The following is a 15475-nucleotide window of genomic DNA, read 5'->3' as shown; positions in this document are numbered from 1 at the left end:
ATTATTGAGAAGGTTTCTCAAAAATTGGTTAATTGGAAATAAATTTTTTATCCCAGGCAGGTAAGGAGGTGCTACTGAAAGCGGTGATACAAGCAATACCCACTTATAGTATGGGAGTTTTCCAAATGCCGGTCTCTTTGGGCAAGGAAATCAACAAGATGATGCAGGAATTTTGGTGGCAACATATGTCACAAGGATCCAAAATCCACTAGATGAGTTGGTAGAGAATGGGAAGGTCTAAAGCGGTGGAAGGATTAGGCTTTCGAGATCTTGTGACGTTCAATAAAGCATTGCTAGCCAAGCAAGGATGGAGATTGCTACAGGATCCATCTTCTTTACTTGCAACCATTCTAAAGGCAAAATACTTCCCAAACTCGAACTTCTTGGGGGCTAAGTTGGGATCCAGACCATCGTTTGCATGGAGGAGTTTGTTTAATGCTCGAGACTTACTTTTGCAGGGCATCAAGTGGAGGGTTGGAGATGGGAGATCAATTAAAATATGGGGGGACAAGTGGCTATCGACCCCTTCTACTCATGCCGTTCAATCTCCTCCAAAGACCCTTGCTGAATCGACAACTGTTGCTGACCTGATTGATTCTGTTACCAAGGGCTGGAAAGTGGAGCTCATCCAAGCAGAATTTTATGAAGTTGAAGCCAAAGTCATTACAGGCATCCCTTTGAGTCCGGGTTTGCCTCCAGATAGGATGGTTTGGAAAGGCACAACAAATGGAAGCTTTACAGTTAGAAGTGCTTACCACCTTGGCAAGGAGATCCAAGCTATGGAAGGGGGACAATGTTCCTATGTGGGGGAAGGGGTAAAGGTGTGGAAAGCTATTTGGGCTTTACAAGTACCAAACTCAGTCAAGCTATTTATTTGGAGAGCCTGTCATAACATTCTACCTACTAGAATGAACTTATTTCAGAAGAAGGTACTAGAAGATTCCTCATGTCCTTGTTGTGGTGCGGCTGATGAAACCATTTGTCATATTCTTTGGGAGTCCCCGGCAGCTCAGGACGTTTGGGGTGGGAATTCTTCTTGTTTCCAAAAGTGTCAATGGGTAGGGAATGATTTCAAGCTGCTGTTTAACTATTGCTTGGAAAGAGTTAGTCGGGAGGAACTAGACCTTATGGCAGTGGTGGCAAGGCATATTTGGTTGAGAAGAAATTCTTTGATTTTTAATGGCACTTTCACTCATCCTAATGTTGTGTTTGCTGATGCGGAGAAATCCCTTATTGAGTTCAAAAGATGTCAGATTAAGGAGTCTGGGGCAATGTTGGATGAGGTATATGTTCCATGTAATAGAAATGTTAAATGGCAACCTCCTCCTCATGGGTTGATAAAAGTTAATTGGGACGCCTCAATAAACAAGAATAAGGGGTGGATAGGGCTGGGGCTGATTGCCAAGGACAGTAATGGTGCTTGTTTAGGAGTTAAAAGCGAGACAAAAGAATTGGTAGCTGATTCAACAACGGCTGAGGCGATGGCAGCACTTAGTTCTATGTACTTCTGCAAAGAGGTGGGTATTTTTGAAGTTATAATGGAGGGCGATGCTATACAAGTCCTGAAGGCTATTAATTCTTACCCTCCCTTCCTTTCTAAATTTGGGCATTTTATTGAGTCCATCCATTATGAGAAGAGGTTTTTCAGATCGGTGGGTTTCTCCTTTACACCAAGAGAAGGGAACGATGTGGCACATGCCCTTGCAGCAGAGGCATCAAAGCAGAAGGTCAACAATGTTTGGTTGGAAGATCTACCTTCTCGTTTCAGTAATATTGTAACTATGGAACTAATTGGTCCCTAGATCTTCTTTGTTGGATTGATCCTTCTATTGAGTAATGATATGAGTTACTTTCTTGTTCAAAAAAAAAAGAAAAAAAGATAACTACAATTATATATTTCATACAATTAAAATATGTAAGAAAAAAAAAATATATTCATAACAGTTAATTTCATTGAGCAATCTAAATTTAAAAGCTTAATCAAAATTGAAGTTTGATTACATGCTTGAAATTTTTTAAGAAATGGGAAATTTTAAAAAAGAAATTGATTTGAATTGTTAAAGGCTTGAATAAAAAAGAATTGGCAAACTGAAAGAAAAACTTCAGAATTTTGAAAAAGTCAAAATCGCAATTCTCAATTTGCAATTTTTTTTTCCATATCAATGACCTTTATCTATTGCTCAACTTTTCCTTCTAGATTTAGGCCTTAATATACTATTTTGTGCTTCTTCTTTTTTCTTTTTAAGTATATGCTTTAGAGCTTAGACTTTTGTTTTTAGTGGTGTTGGGGCTATGTTGTTAGAAGAGTTTAAACTTATGAACTTTTGAAAAGTTTTTGGAGTTTGGTCTCTCAACCAAACCCTTTCGCCCATAGAATTTTTTTTTCCCTAAGTCCTTTAACGCCTCAAATGAAAGAAGGTAATGCAACTTGCAAAAAAAGAAAAAATTAAAAAAACAGAAAGGAAGAAGCTAAGGCAATACGTGACCCACAAACAATCCAATGACAACTTTATTGAAACGGTGTGTTTAAAGGCATTGTGCTTCTCAAGTTGCCATCATCTTCTTCCCGCATTTTCTACTAACCTAAACTTAGAATTCAGACAAAATTTCAGACGACATCCCCTCAGGCCCCAGCTGAAGTTTGGTGATTGGATTTCAGTTGTCCCTAATTTTGCAATTGAGGGTGGGCAAACAGGGCATCTAGATGATTTTCTACCACGGGTAAGAAACATTTTTGGAGGTTGAGGGGGGCATGTGCCCCCTCTCGACCCCCTGGCTCCGCCCCTGACTACACCACAATGCATTACTTGGCTATTCTTAAATCATATTTGAGTGAATAAAGTAGTAGAGGGTGACTCGGCCACCTCCGAATTCGGCCATCCTAAATCACTTAAGGGTGGTCTCGCAGCCCTATGGGTGCTAATCATCCCTCTTATGTTCTTTGTTGTTTTCTTTGTTGTTTTCTTTGTTGTTTTCTTCTTTTTTTTTTTTAAACTTCGTAGGTATTTAAGTAAATTTAGTTTTTAAAATTAATCATGTGTGACAAGTGATAGTTAGTTCGTGTGGGCAACATGTAAATGAGTGGCAGTAAAGGAAGGTTAAGTGTAATTAACCCCCTTTTTGTTATTGTTTTGATTAAATATACTTTAGCTCCATTAACTAACAATCATTTTTTATAATGTCCCAACAACTGACAACTTCAACACTTAGGTACATCAAATTACTTATTTGTTGCATTTAAGCCACTCTTTTAGAGACCATCTATTTGGATGGAAGAGTGGTCACATGATCACTTTTCTATCAGCTTTTCTATAATACCCTTCTTTTTTTTTAAAAAAAAAAAAAAAAAGTAAAACGCAAGTGGTTTGGCCACCCAAATTGAAGGTGTGCCAAAGTTGGCTGGAGGTATATGTGAACTACCCCCATGGTGTCAAAGGAGCCACCCGCAACCCACAGGAGGTCGCCTGCGAGCCACCCCCATGGTGGCTAAGGGGTGAGCCCAGCCCATGGGAGTATCTCACGAGCCACCCCCAACCCATTTAAGATGGTCGCTAGTCACCTTCATTTAAATTTTTTTAATATTTTTTATTAATTAACAATTATAATGGGTAAATTTTATTTTATAAGTGTCAAAAAGAGTGTATTTTCAAAAGATTTTAGTCAAATATGAGTTTTCCATCCAAACAAACAGTCAACGCTAACAGATGGCCTTAATTACAATAAAATAATAGTTTAATGTACCTAAGTGTGACAACTGTTAGTTTGTGCAGCTTTATAAAAAATATTTGTTAGTTGAAAGGGATATATTATATTTAACCCTTATTGTTTTATTTAGTTTTAATTTTTTTTTTATATAAGGTGTACAATTGTACTTTCATACATTTAATGTAGGGTATAATAGTTAGGAAATGTAAAAATAAGTTATGTATAGGTCATGTAAAGTGATTTCCGACAAGCTTAACATAAAATGCTATCGAATGTGGTAACCTAAAAGCTTTATTTAGTTTGAAATGGTCAATTGTCACTTTTTAAAGTTTGAGGGTGTTAGCAAATAGAGTGGCAATTTGAGGGGGTTAAATGTAGTTTTCTTTAATTTTAAAAGTCACTCACTTCACTAGCTTTTTCATTCAAATTGTTAATAGAGTTTTTACCACATCAACTAGTCGCCAAATCACATGTAGCCATGTAATAAAGTTGACATGTCATACTTATAAGAACCCAAAGAAGGTTCAAAAGATTAAATTAAGCCCAAAAAGCCCATTACCTGATATGCGAATAACGAATAATAACCACATTCAATAACCACGTGGAGGCAGGGGGGTCACCTGCCCCCCCCCCCCCCCCCCCCCTGCCCCCCTCAACTCCAATTTTTTTTCTTACCTATGGTAAAATTTCTACCTATACTCCGGTTGCCCACCCTCATAAACTCATTAGGGGGCAAATTTGCCCATCATCTGCTGTGATTTTCTTTTATTTCAAAGCTCAAGTCTTTAAGGAATTTTTGTAATTAGGTTAGAAAAATTACAGAAGTTGAACAAGAGACCAAGGTTGAAGATGACCCAAGCATATTTTTTTCTTTTCTTTTCAAAACGCACCATATGACTTAAGTGAGCCACGTACGTTAACTATTTGTTTTTTATTTTATCTTTAAGAGCTTGCACCTTTTCTTAAAAAAAATGAATAATTTCACCGTTGGTTCCTATGGTTTGCCATAATTATTTTTCACTCCCTATGGTTCAAAAAGTTCATGGGAGGTCTTCATGGTAAGAAATAATTACGTTTCACTTCCTAGATCGATTTTCCATCCACTAGTTTGACAGAATCTATTAGTCATCCACGTCAGACCCCAATAAGCATTGAATGTTGCACATTCAAGCCCCTTACCTTGCATATGTTAATTCCTTGGCATTGTTATTTGTTTGATTTTGTGTTGTTTTATTGTTTTTAAGTTTTAAATAAAGATGCAATTAATTCCATTGATTTTGGGCTTAAAGCACACTTTGAGAAAACTTAGAAGATATATTTAAGCTTAACCAATCATAATAGAAGACATATATGATGTGGTTAAGTTTAATCAAATCAAGTGAATAATTAAATCGAAATTTCTCCACTAAGAGTCAAAATTGGATTGGATTCAAATTTGGATTCTGCACATGTCTCAGTGTTTTGATCATAACTTTTGGCTCAGATATCTAATTGTAATGAAATTAGTGGCGTTGGAAAGCTAGTAAAAATTTAAACAAATATATTAGAAATAAATTTTCCACTATTCGGACGTTTACTATTCCAAAATCGCACCACAATAAAAGACTGCAATTCTGGACGAATTTGGAATCATTTTCGTACTTAGATTGAAGTTTCAATCTCCTACTTGGAGAAGAAGACTCAACAGACGATTTTTCTGGAATTACAAGAACTTCTAGGCCTCTCCTAATCTCTATAAATAGGCCTCTAAACATTAAAGAAAGACACACTGCTACCTAAAGCAAATTCAGAGAAAAACTTCTTGAAAGCTTAAAGAGTTGAAGATAAGTAATCATAGCAGGAGGCCATTGCAGCAACGTCATGAGCGGCTAAAAACCTTTGTAGGGCATTGATGTAGCCCTATCCAAGTACAATGGTTTGATTGTATTTTAATTTAAAAAAATTTAGTTTATGTATGTTGGTTGTATAATTATGAGAATTGCTATAATAATTTGATATAATAATTTTAATGCAATTGTTCTTCAATTCATAATCAATATTGGTAGAATTCTTCTCTTGTCTTAGAAAGATTTTTACCTTTATTGAACTCAAATCATTCTTATTTTCTGTGATTATAAGACTGATGATTATACAACGGGTTTAATTGACATATGATCAAAAGGATTAGATAGGTCATGTCTAGGGAAGACGGATCGTACTACACCCTAGTTTAGTGTAATTTAGATAGACGATTTGTGCCAACCGGAGATGGGTTATACTATTCCATTGATTATATGTATCATATTAAAGACGTAGCTAATCCATACCTAGGAAAGACGGGTCGTACCGCATCTTAGTGGTTAGGTAGAGGGTTCGTGCCAATCGAAGATGGATTATACTTATGCTTTAATAAGGTAATTTCTTGTTTATTTATAACATGCATAGAATGAATTTCTCTAATTAAATATGATTAACCATTGATGTGCGGATAGCGATGAAGTCAATACTCTACTCTTTCTCTATTATATTTCAATTCTCTTTTACGTTTATTTTATGCACTTTAGTTAATTACAAATTCAACAATCTTTTCTTCACAAACTTGATAGCAATACCCCTGCAATCCTTGAGGTTCGATACCCTCAATATAGCCCTATCCTATAAGGATTCGTACTATTGCGAGTGATAATTTTATTATTGATATATTTTGATAAACAAAAGACCACATCAATTTTTGGTGCCGTTGCCAGGGACTGCTTAACGGTTGTGTTATTAAGTTTCAAAGATTAAATCTAGCTTCATTATTTTCTATTTCTTGTTATTTTTAATTTTACTCTTGATTTTCGTTTCTAATTTTGCTTTTAGTTTTTCTTTTGCTTTTCCCTATCAGTTTTCCTCGCTGACCGCCATCATCATCTACAGCAGCTAAATTCCAGCATTCCTATGGGCCGTTTGTGAGCTTTTTATTTTGTTTTTATCTTTATTTTGTTTTGTTGTATGCTCGGTCGTCGTTCTCTATCATTGCCTTTAATTTCTTATGACCCCGACATTGAGCGCATTCTTAGACAACTTAGATCCGAAAGGAACTCTAATTTGCTAGGAGAGCGTACCACTGAGACTATGGGTGACAATAACCCTATGGCTTTGAGAGATCACTATCTCCCTACCACATACACTTCTCCAACATGTCTCAGGCTGCTGGATGTTATGGCAACCCACTATGAGATTAAGCCTAGCACTATACAAAGTTTACCATCTTTTCTAGGACTTAGTACTGAAAATCCTTACGAGTTTCTTAGTGAATTCCTAGCAATCTGTTCTACCATTAAATTGAACGGGTTCACCGAGGACGCTCTAAGGATGCGTCTCTTTCCCTTCTCACTCAAGGAAAGAGCCAAACATTGGTTTCATTTCTTAGCACTAAACTCCGTTACTTCTTGGGCTCAATTACAACAAGAATTTCTGACGAAGTATTCCTATAGGAAAGACCAATGATATTAGGAGAGATATCACTAGCATCTCCCAATATGAGGGAGAACAACTGTATAAGACCTGGGAAAGACTCAAGGACCTACTTAGATCATGCCCACACCAAATTGTCCCAAAGTGCCAGCTAGTGCAAAACTTCTATGAAGGCTTGACCGAGCCTAATAGACAAATGGTAGATGCATCTTGTGAGGGAACATTTATGATGAAAAGTTAGGATGAAGCATGGACATCATTTGAAAATTTGAGTAATAATTCAATTCAGCATGCATCCACTAGACGTAGAGCACCTACACTTAAAGCACCAAAGACCGAAGGACTTTTTGAAGTAGGACACTCTTTAGATATAGCCACTCAAGTAGTTGACGCTATCAATAGGAAGTTCGATCAATTGATGGTGGCTGGTTTTGCTCCTCACTCTGCTCACACGAACACATAACAGTCACCATGTTCATTCTATTTGAGTCCTATGCATCAAGTCAATGATTGTCCTACGGCTACAAATTTTTCTGATGTTTCAACTGAACAGGTTAGTGCAGCATTTTCTCATCCGGGAAATGATCCATACTCCAATACTTATAATCTAGGGTGGAAAATCATCCCAACTTCTCATGGAAGGCTCAAGCTACAAGTAACTCAGTCCCAAGGGTGTACAATCAATCTCAATCTACCAGGCAGTCCTATCAACCTTCTTCCACATACAAACCTGCACAGCAGCGGTCTCAAGCTACACCATCTCCTCGGTTGGATTCTAATTTTCAAGATCAGATGTTACAATTTATGAGCAATATGGAACAGACAATGACCTCTCTCGCTCAGACAATGACCTCTCTCAATCAGACAATGAACTCTCACTCCCAAGCCATTGCCAAGTTAGAGGTGGAGATGAGACAAATGGCTAATACAATCAACAAGAGGGAAGAGGGGACACTTCCAAGTCAGCCGGTTGCCAACCCGAAGGGACACTACATGGTAGAAGGTGGTACTTCACATCACCAACAAGTGTTGGCTATCACCACATTGCAAAGTGGAAGAAGGGTCGGCAATCATGTGCAAGAAAATGACTATAAGCAACTAGCCACCCCACAGAATCTACAGAAGAAAAAGAGTAAGCAAGAAAAAACTAAGGCTTCTTCTTCATTTGCTCCCACTCCTGAGATGCCATATGAGCCCCAAGCCCCATTCTCAGAACGTCTCAAGGTGCCTTCTCACTTTGGGAAAGAAGGAGAGAAAATACAAGATATGATGGAGGTTTTCAAACAGGTAAAAATCAACCTCCCACTCCTTGATGCCATTAAGCAAGTGCCTGCTTATGCCAAATTCCTCAAAGATATGTGTACTCAAAAGCGACGAACAAGGGCCAACACTCCAAATAAGGTGTTTCTCACTGAGCAGGTCAGTTCTATCCTTCAGCACAGTCTCCCTCCAAAGTTCAAAGACCCTCGTGCTCCCATCATCTCCTGTATTATTGGAGACCACAAGATTGATAAAGCCCTCTTTGATTTGGGGGCTGAAGTGAATCTATTGCCGTACTCGGTCTATTTACAACTGGGTTTGGGGGAATTAAAGCCCACACCAATTATCTTGCAATTGGCTGATCGATCCATCAAGAAACTGCGGGGAATCATCGAGGATGTTATTATCCAAGTCGAGAATTTCTATTTCCCCGTGGACTTCATTGTTCTTGATACTGAACCTGTGGCTAATCCCACAAAGATGATCCCTGTAATCCTTGGTCACCCTTTTCTTAGCTACAATTAATGCAAACATAAACTGTAGGACTGGAATTATGAAGATCAGGTTTGGGAATCTAAAAGTAAAATTAAACATATTTCATACCTTCCAACAACCACCGGATAAAGCTGAGTGCTTCTTTCTAGACTCCATAGAGAACTTGGTTCCAGAGCCCCCTCCTTGCATTCTTACTAAAGATCCCTTTGAGGCTGGTATGGCGCACATCAAGGTGGATAATTGCAATACAGGGCAATCCATAGGCCAAGCAAATTACAAGCTTCCCACTACTGCCAAACTCGAAGTTCCTCCATTAGCCATATCCAAAATGTCTTGATTACTGCTTCCAGGTAACATTCTTTACCGGTGGTCCAAAAAGGTAAATGATAAAGTTACCAAGGGCAATGATTATAGCCCTACATAAAGGGCATTAAACAAAATGGAGATGTTGCTTCCATCTATTTGACGGATCCCAAGAGTTTTTCTTATCCTTCCTCGTTTTTGATTTCTTTATGGATCTGGTTTGTCTGGCTGAAGACGTTAAACTCAGCGCTAATGGGAGGCAACCCACTTTACTAACACTTCTCCTGTTAATCTTCTTGATGCTTATTATACAACTGGAGCAGTGCTTTGTTTTTCAAGACAGGCATTCTTTCGTTGAAGTTTGGGGGAGTACAACCAGCCCCAATTTTTTTCCTTCCATCCGGTATTGTATCTCTATCTATACATTGGAGACAATATATCGTTTAAGTTTGGAGGTGGGAAAAATATTTTGTTGTCCTGTTATAGATATTGTGACTGCCTGATCATGCTATTTCTAAAAATTTTGTTGAACTTTAACTTTCATTTGTATTTCATTGGTGAGCTTAACATGACAAACACATGATCACTTGACTAGGGAATTAAGAAGTTTGTTATTTTCTTTGGCAGCATGAGATGTTACTTGTTTCAATTTGATTCTCACAAGCACACTAGCACGTAGTCTGTGGGGTATGAAATTTGAAATCAGTTATGTCTGTTATCAATATCTTGGATGCAATTGAGTAACTTATTGGAGGAATAACCTTGGCATTATTTTTTTTTTTTTAAAAAAAAAAAAAAAAAAAAAGAAAGAAAGAAAGAAAGAAAGAAAGAAAGAAAGAAAAAATAATAATAATAATATTGATCACTTTGAGCTTTTCATTGAGTAACCGGATCTCTTGCCTCATTAAGCATTGAGTGTTCACATCAAAAAGTGAAAGTTTTCTTTGATTGATAAAATGATTAAGTTTAGCTTTGTAGCCTTTTTGACTCGAGTTAGTAAGTCTTTAAGGTGTTTTACACCTAATGCCCTAAAACCATCTGGTTTGGGAGTCATTGACCTAGCACTCGTTACATGGGTCAATTAGAAAGGTGAAGGGAGCTAAGCATTGCACAGCCTGCATATTTATAATAATAATAATAAATATATATGCCTTGGTTGTTTTATCTAATGGGGAGTCCAGGGAATTTTGAGTGTTGATCCATTCATGATTGAGATTAGTTTTGGAAACCCCATGACTACGTGTTAAGTTCACTTTACACTAATTGAATCTTGTGATATCTCATAATGCCATGTTAGTAGCTTAATTTTTAATTCTCTAAAATTGTGAAGATGGAGTTTATTTTGTTAAGCTTGCTAATGAATGAGAATCATTGTTTTTGTGACACTTCAATCTTATATATAACATGATCTTGCATAATGTTTGTGGGTATCAATTCTGGCAAATCCTCACGAGACTTCACTCGTCCACTAGGAAATTCTAGGGGTTTAAAAGGCTTGTTACATACGCTAAATGCAATCGTACATCCCACGAAAGAATTATTTATCTTGTTGTTTTTCCGTTTTATTTCTTGTTTTGTATTGCTAAGGGACTAGCAATATGTAAGTTTGGGAGGGTGATAAGCGTTGAATGTTGCACATTCAAGCCTCTTGACTTGCATATGTTAATTCCTTGGCATTGTTATTTGTTTGATTTTGTGTTGTTTTATTGTTTTCAGGTTTTAAATAAATATGCAATTAATTCCATTGATTTTGGGCTTAAAACACACTTTGAGAAGACTTAGAAGATATGTTTAAGCTTAATCAATCATAATAGAATGCGTGTATGATGTGGTTAAGTTTAATCAAATCAAGTGAATGATTAAATCGAAATTTCTCCACTAAGAGTCAAAATCGGATTGAATTCAAATTTGGATTCTGCACATATCTCAGTGTTTTGATCATAACTTTTGGCTCAAATATTGGATTGTAATGAAATTGGTGGCGTTGGAAATCTAGTAAAACATTCAACAAATATGTCACACATAGCATTTCCATAATTCGGACGTTTACTATGCCAAAACCGCTCTGCAATAAAAGACCGCAATTCTAGACGAATTTGGAATCCTTTTCGTACTTGGATTGAAGTTTCAATCTCCTACTTGGACAAGAAGACTCAACAGATGATTTTTCTAGAATTACAAGAACTTCTAGGCCTCTCCTAATCTCTATAAATAGGCATCTAAACATTGAAGAAAGACACACTGCTACCTAAAGCAAATTCAGAGAAAAACTTCTTAAAGGCATAAAGAGTTGAAGAGAAGTAATCATGGCAGGAGGCCATTGTAGCAACGTCATGAGCAGCTAAAAACCTTTGTAGGGCATCCCTATCCAAGCACAATGGTTTGATTGTATTTTAATTTTGAGAATTTTAGGTTATGTATGTTGGTTGTATAATTATGAGAATTGCTACAATAATTTGATACTGTTCTTCATCATTTAATGCAATTGTTCTTCAATTCATAATCAATATTGGTAGAATTCTTCTCTTGTCTTAGAAAGATTTTTACCTTTATTGAACTCAAATCATTCTTATTTTATGTGATTATAAGACTAATAATTATACAACGGGTTTAATTGACATATGATCAAAAGGATTAGATAGGCCATGCCTAGAGAAGACGGATCGTACTACACCCTAGTTAGGTGTAATTTAGATAGACGATCCGTGCCAGCCGAAGATGGGTTATACTATTCTATTGATTATATGTATTATATTAAAGACGTAGCTAATCCATACCTATAAAAGACGGGTCGTACCGCATCTTAGTGGTTAGGTGGACGGTTCGTGCCAACCGAAGATGGATTATACTTATGCTTTAATAAGGTAATTTCTTGTTTATTTATAACATGCATAGAATGAATTTCTCTAATTAAATATGATTAACCATTGATGTGCGGATAGCGGTGAAGTCAATACTTTACTCTTTCTCTCTCTTATATTTCAATTCTCTTTTACATTTATTTATGCACTTTAGTTAATTACAAATTCAACAATCTTTTCTTTAGTTATTTTTTCTTCACAAACTTGATAACAATATCCCTGCAGTCCTTGAGGTTCGACACCCTCAATATAACCCTATCCTATAAGGAATCGTACTATTGCGAGTGGTAATTTTATTATTGATATATTTTAGTAAACAAAAGACCACATCAAACCCAGTAAAAAATTGACACGTATATATTTTTTAGTTGTTTTTTGGCTTTTCCACGTCTTCTGGGGTTGGCCATGTAAGCTGACTAGAGTTCAGTAAATAATTAGGGCTTAATTTTTTCCCCAACAGTAAATTCTCTCCATTTACTCCTCACATTCGCACAGTTGGGTCCCTGAAAGCCGTCTTCTTCACCGGTCACACTATTCATCGTCTGCTTCGTCAGTCACGCTGCTCAGCCCATCGTCTGCTTCATAAGTCACGAGTGATGCCGGTCTGAACCATTTTCTTCCTCAAGCATCACGCCAGTCGTCGACGGTATTGTCATTGTTCCTTATTCTTTTTCATTCTTCTTTTCCGGTCACCACCATTGGGGGATTTTTGTTCCACTATTTTCTGTATATAGATTTTTTTGCCGAGAACCCCCTTTAGTCTGTTGAACAGATTTGTTGTTTAGGGTTTACTCTATTCTCCTTCACTTTCATTCATTTATATGCTATTTAGTTCTATATCCTTTAATTGTTTTGGAATTGGAGATAGATGGGTTGAAGATAGATGAGTTTGATCGGCCATTGATGGGATTAAATAGAGGTTGGAGACAATGGGTTCCAAAAAGTTTGGCTTTGGGGGCTTATTTTCATATCTCTATGTGCTATTTGTGGGGCTTGTTTTCCCCCTTTATTTGTCTACATCCGTAATGATATTGATGTTCCACTCTTTTTATATCTCTCGAGTATGGTCCATGTGAATTTGGGTGCCAAAGTTACTTAACTATGCTAAAATATTAACTATGCACATGTGTGGTCCATGTGCTAAAGTATTAACTATACTTTGTGGTCCATTACCGATTAAACACGTGGGTAGGTGATAGTTCCATATCATTATTTTTTTCATTGAAACAAATAATTACAAGTGGGACATGTATTTGACATTGTTTAATTCACGTAATGGAAAGCATCATAGTATGTTTTTTTGTTCCCTTTTTCAGTTTTTACTATGACGCATACTTAAAAGTTGTGCTTTTCTTTTCTTTTCTTTTTTATTTTTTTACTTTTTTGTTCCTTTTTTTGTCACATTCACTTTCAACACTACTAAAACACTATGGTTTCATTAGACTATGTTTGGATTGTGATGTTGAGGGGGCTTCAAATTCCTAGGCCCATGTTACTTTTCTTTTTCTTTTTTGAGAATTTGAACTATGTTGGGAGAAAAATAAAAATAAAAAATTTAGTTGGAAGTGTACTCATCTAATAACTTCTTTATATTGTCGCAGAAATTGTAAGAGTACTCATTTACTGTGGCGGCTACCCCGAATATCTACGCATGACCTATGTCGGAGGCGAGATATATGACCAAGGAGAAATTGAAGAAGACCTATTATCGATTACGCATTAGGGAAAAAAGCTACATAGTTTGGGGTATTGGAATCATAGTGGATTTTGATGTAAGCTTGATGTTTTGCGAGACATGAGATATGTTAATAACATACAATGATATAAATATTGATGCATGACATGTAATTGAACAGTTTTTACCACTTCGTAAAATGTGATATGAAGTGTGCATAACCCTCTCTATTCTATGTCACTATTAAGCAGCTAATTTTTTTTTTTTTCCTTTGAAATTGAGATAGCTTTTGACTCAAAGCTTTTCTACAGCATAAAGCACAAAAATCTAATAAAAGTATACTCAATTCTCATTAGTAACATGTCATCTTTTTATTAGATAGCACTTTTCAAGTCATTTAATGCAAATAACGGCATGAATTCACACAATTTTAAAATCTACAATTACTTTAAAATAGTAAGGGGTCGTTATCCAAAGAGGGGAGAAAATATATATACTTTAGCCTCTTGAATTACCATCACATTTTTATTTATTCTTTCAGATTTTAAAAGCTGACATTGGAGCCCCATATTACCACCACTTGTGAAATTAGACACTCTTAATATTTGTCGCCAAAATAGATGGAAAAGAGGTCTCGTGCGCCACAAACAACCTCTTTTGTGCATTTTTCTCTCTGGATTGCCCCTTCTTTTTAATTTAAAAAAGAAAAGAAAAAAGTAATGTAGATAAACCAATTTGTAATTTAACCTAATTTCTTAGTATTCATATTCTATTTAATATGAGTGTGAAATTTGGGGTTGAAAATGTGGCATGGTTTTATTTGATTTAGGCCACCTTTGACGACAAATGCAAGATCCTTAATTAGTCAAAACGAAATTGTTGTTGGAAAGTATATGTGCTTCCACACCGCGTTAGGCGAAACTACTCTCAAAATGAAATGATGGTCGTCACTTAAATTATTCATAAGACTTTGAGGTTAGCATCTAATTAGGTTTGGTCAAGCTCTCCTTAAAGGGCCCTTTTCTTTTAAACGAATTTTATTCCGCAAATAAGATCTTGAACAAAGATTACTTTAAAAATAAAAAATAAAGATCTAGAGCAAAGAGCAATTCAAACGTTAGTCAAAATGGCTGCAAATTAATTTATAAATTTCTCAATGTCAACGGTCTGCGCCGCAAGTACCGAATAAATTCGAAGATTCGAAGACAATCAATAATTTGGGAAAAAGTAAGGCTATAAATTACATTTTTATTTTATAATTATTTGACAAATGTTGATATAATTGTCTCGATCAAATCTTAGATTTCTTTTTTAGTAATGTTATACACTACATACGTACACTCTCCTAATAGGAGTGTAGTATATAACATTATTATAATGAGTGTAGTATTATGGTTGGCACGTGCCGTTAAATAATTCAATTATATGATGTAGCAAACTAAAAGAATTCGACAATATTTTTTACGGAAGTTAATATTTTGGACTTATTTGTTATTTTTGCATACCATAGAGGGCTCAAAAAACATTGTTGACAACATAGAGCTTATTGCAAATCAATATAACCACATGGACTGATTTTAGTTTTTTCCTAAAAATTAGTCTTTTAAGTTCCATATATACTTAAAATGGAAATTCACATTTAAATAGGTTAATTAAATTTTGTTTTTTTTTTAAAAAAAAATTATGGCACATTGTTATATTTTGACATTGGAAAATGATTTTTCTACATCACATTACC

General features: G+C 35.9%; 1 protein-coding gene across 1 annotated transcript; it reads left to right on the top strand.

The window, feature by feature from the left end:
* The first annotated feature begins 6801 nt into the window (after nt 1-6801).
* LOC133869104 (uncharacterized) lies at nt 6802-9235 on the top strand. The gene is made up of 3 exons (XM_062306073.1): nt 6802-7151; nt 7755-8892; nt 8963-9235. The coding sequence occupies exons 1-3, from the start codon at nt 6802-6804 to the stop codon at nt 9233-9235; spliced, it is 1761 nt and encodes a 586-aa protein (XP_062162057.1).
* The last annotated feature ends 6240 nt before the right edge of the window (nt 9236-15475 follow it).

This window comes from Alnus glutinosa, chromosome 5, assembly GCF_958979055.1.
Source record: "Alnus glutinosa chromosome 5, dhAlnGlut1.1, whole genome shotgun sequence".
In the NCBI taxonomy this organism is placed as follows: domain Eukaryota; kingdom Viridiplantae; phylum Streptophyta; class Magnoliopsida; order Fagales; family Betulaceae; genus Alnus; species Alnus glutinosa.
Note: the sequence above shows the minus strand (reverse complement) of the source record. Positions and strands in the feature narration are given on the sequence as shown.

What these genes read in the sequence shown, in the direction of transcription:
- LOC133869104 (XM_062306073.1), top strand. Translation starts at nt 6,802, where the DNA reads ATGGGTGACAATAACCCTATGGCTTTGAGAGATCACTATCTCCCTACC. An exon ending in CAACAAGAATTTCTGACGAA is followed by an intron (nt 7,152 to 7,754) that starts GTATTCCTATAG and finishes CTTATAATCTAG; the next exon opens with GGTGGAAAATCATCCCAACT. An exon ending in ATCCCACAAAGATGATCCCT is followed by an intron (nt 8,893 to 8,962) that starts GTAATCCTTGGT and finishes GGAATTATGAAG; the next exon opens with ATCAGGTTTGGGAATCTAAA.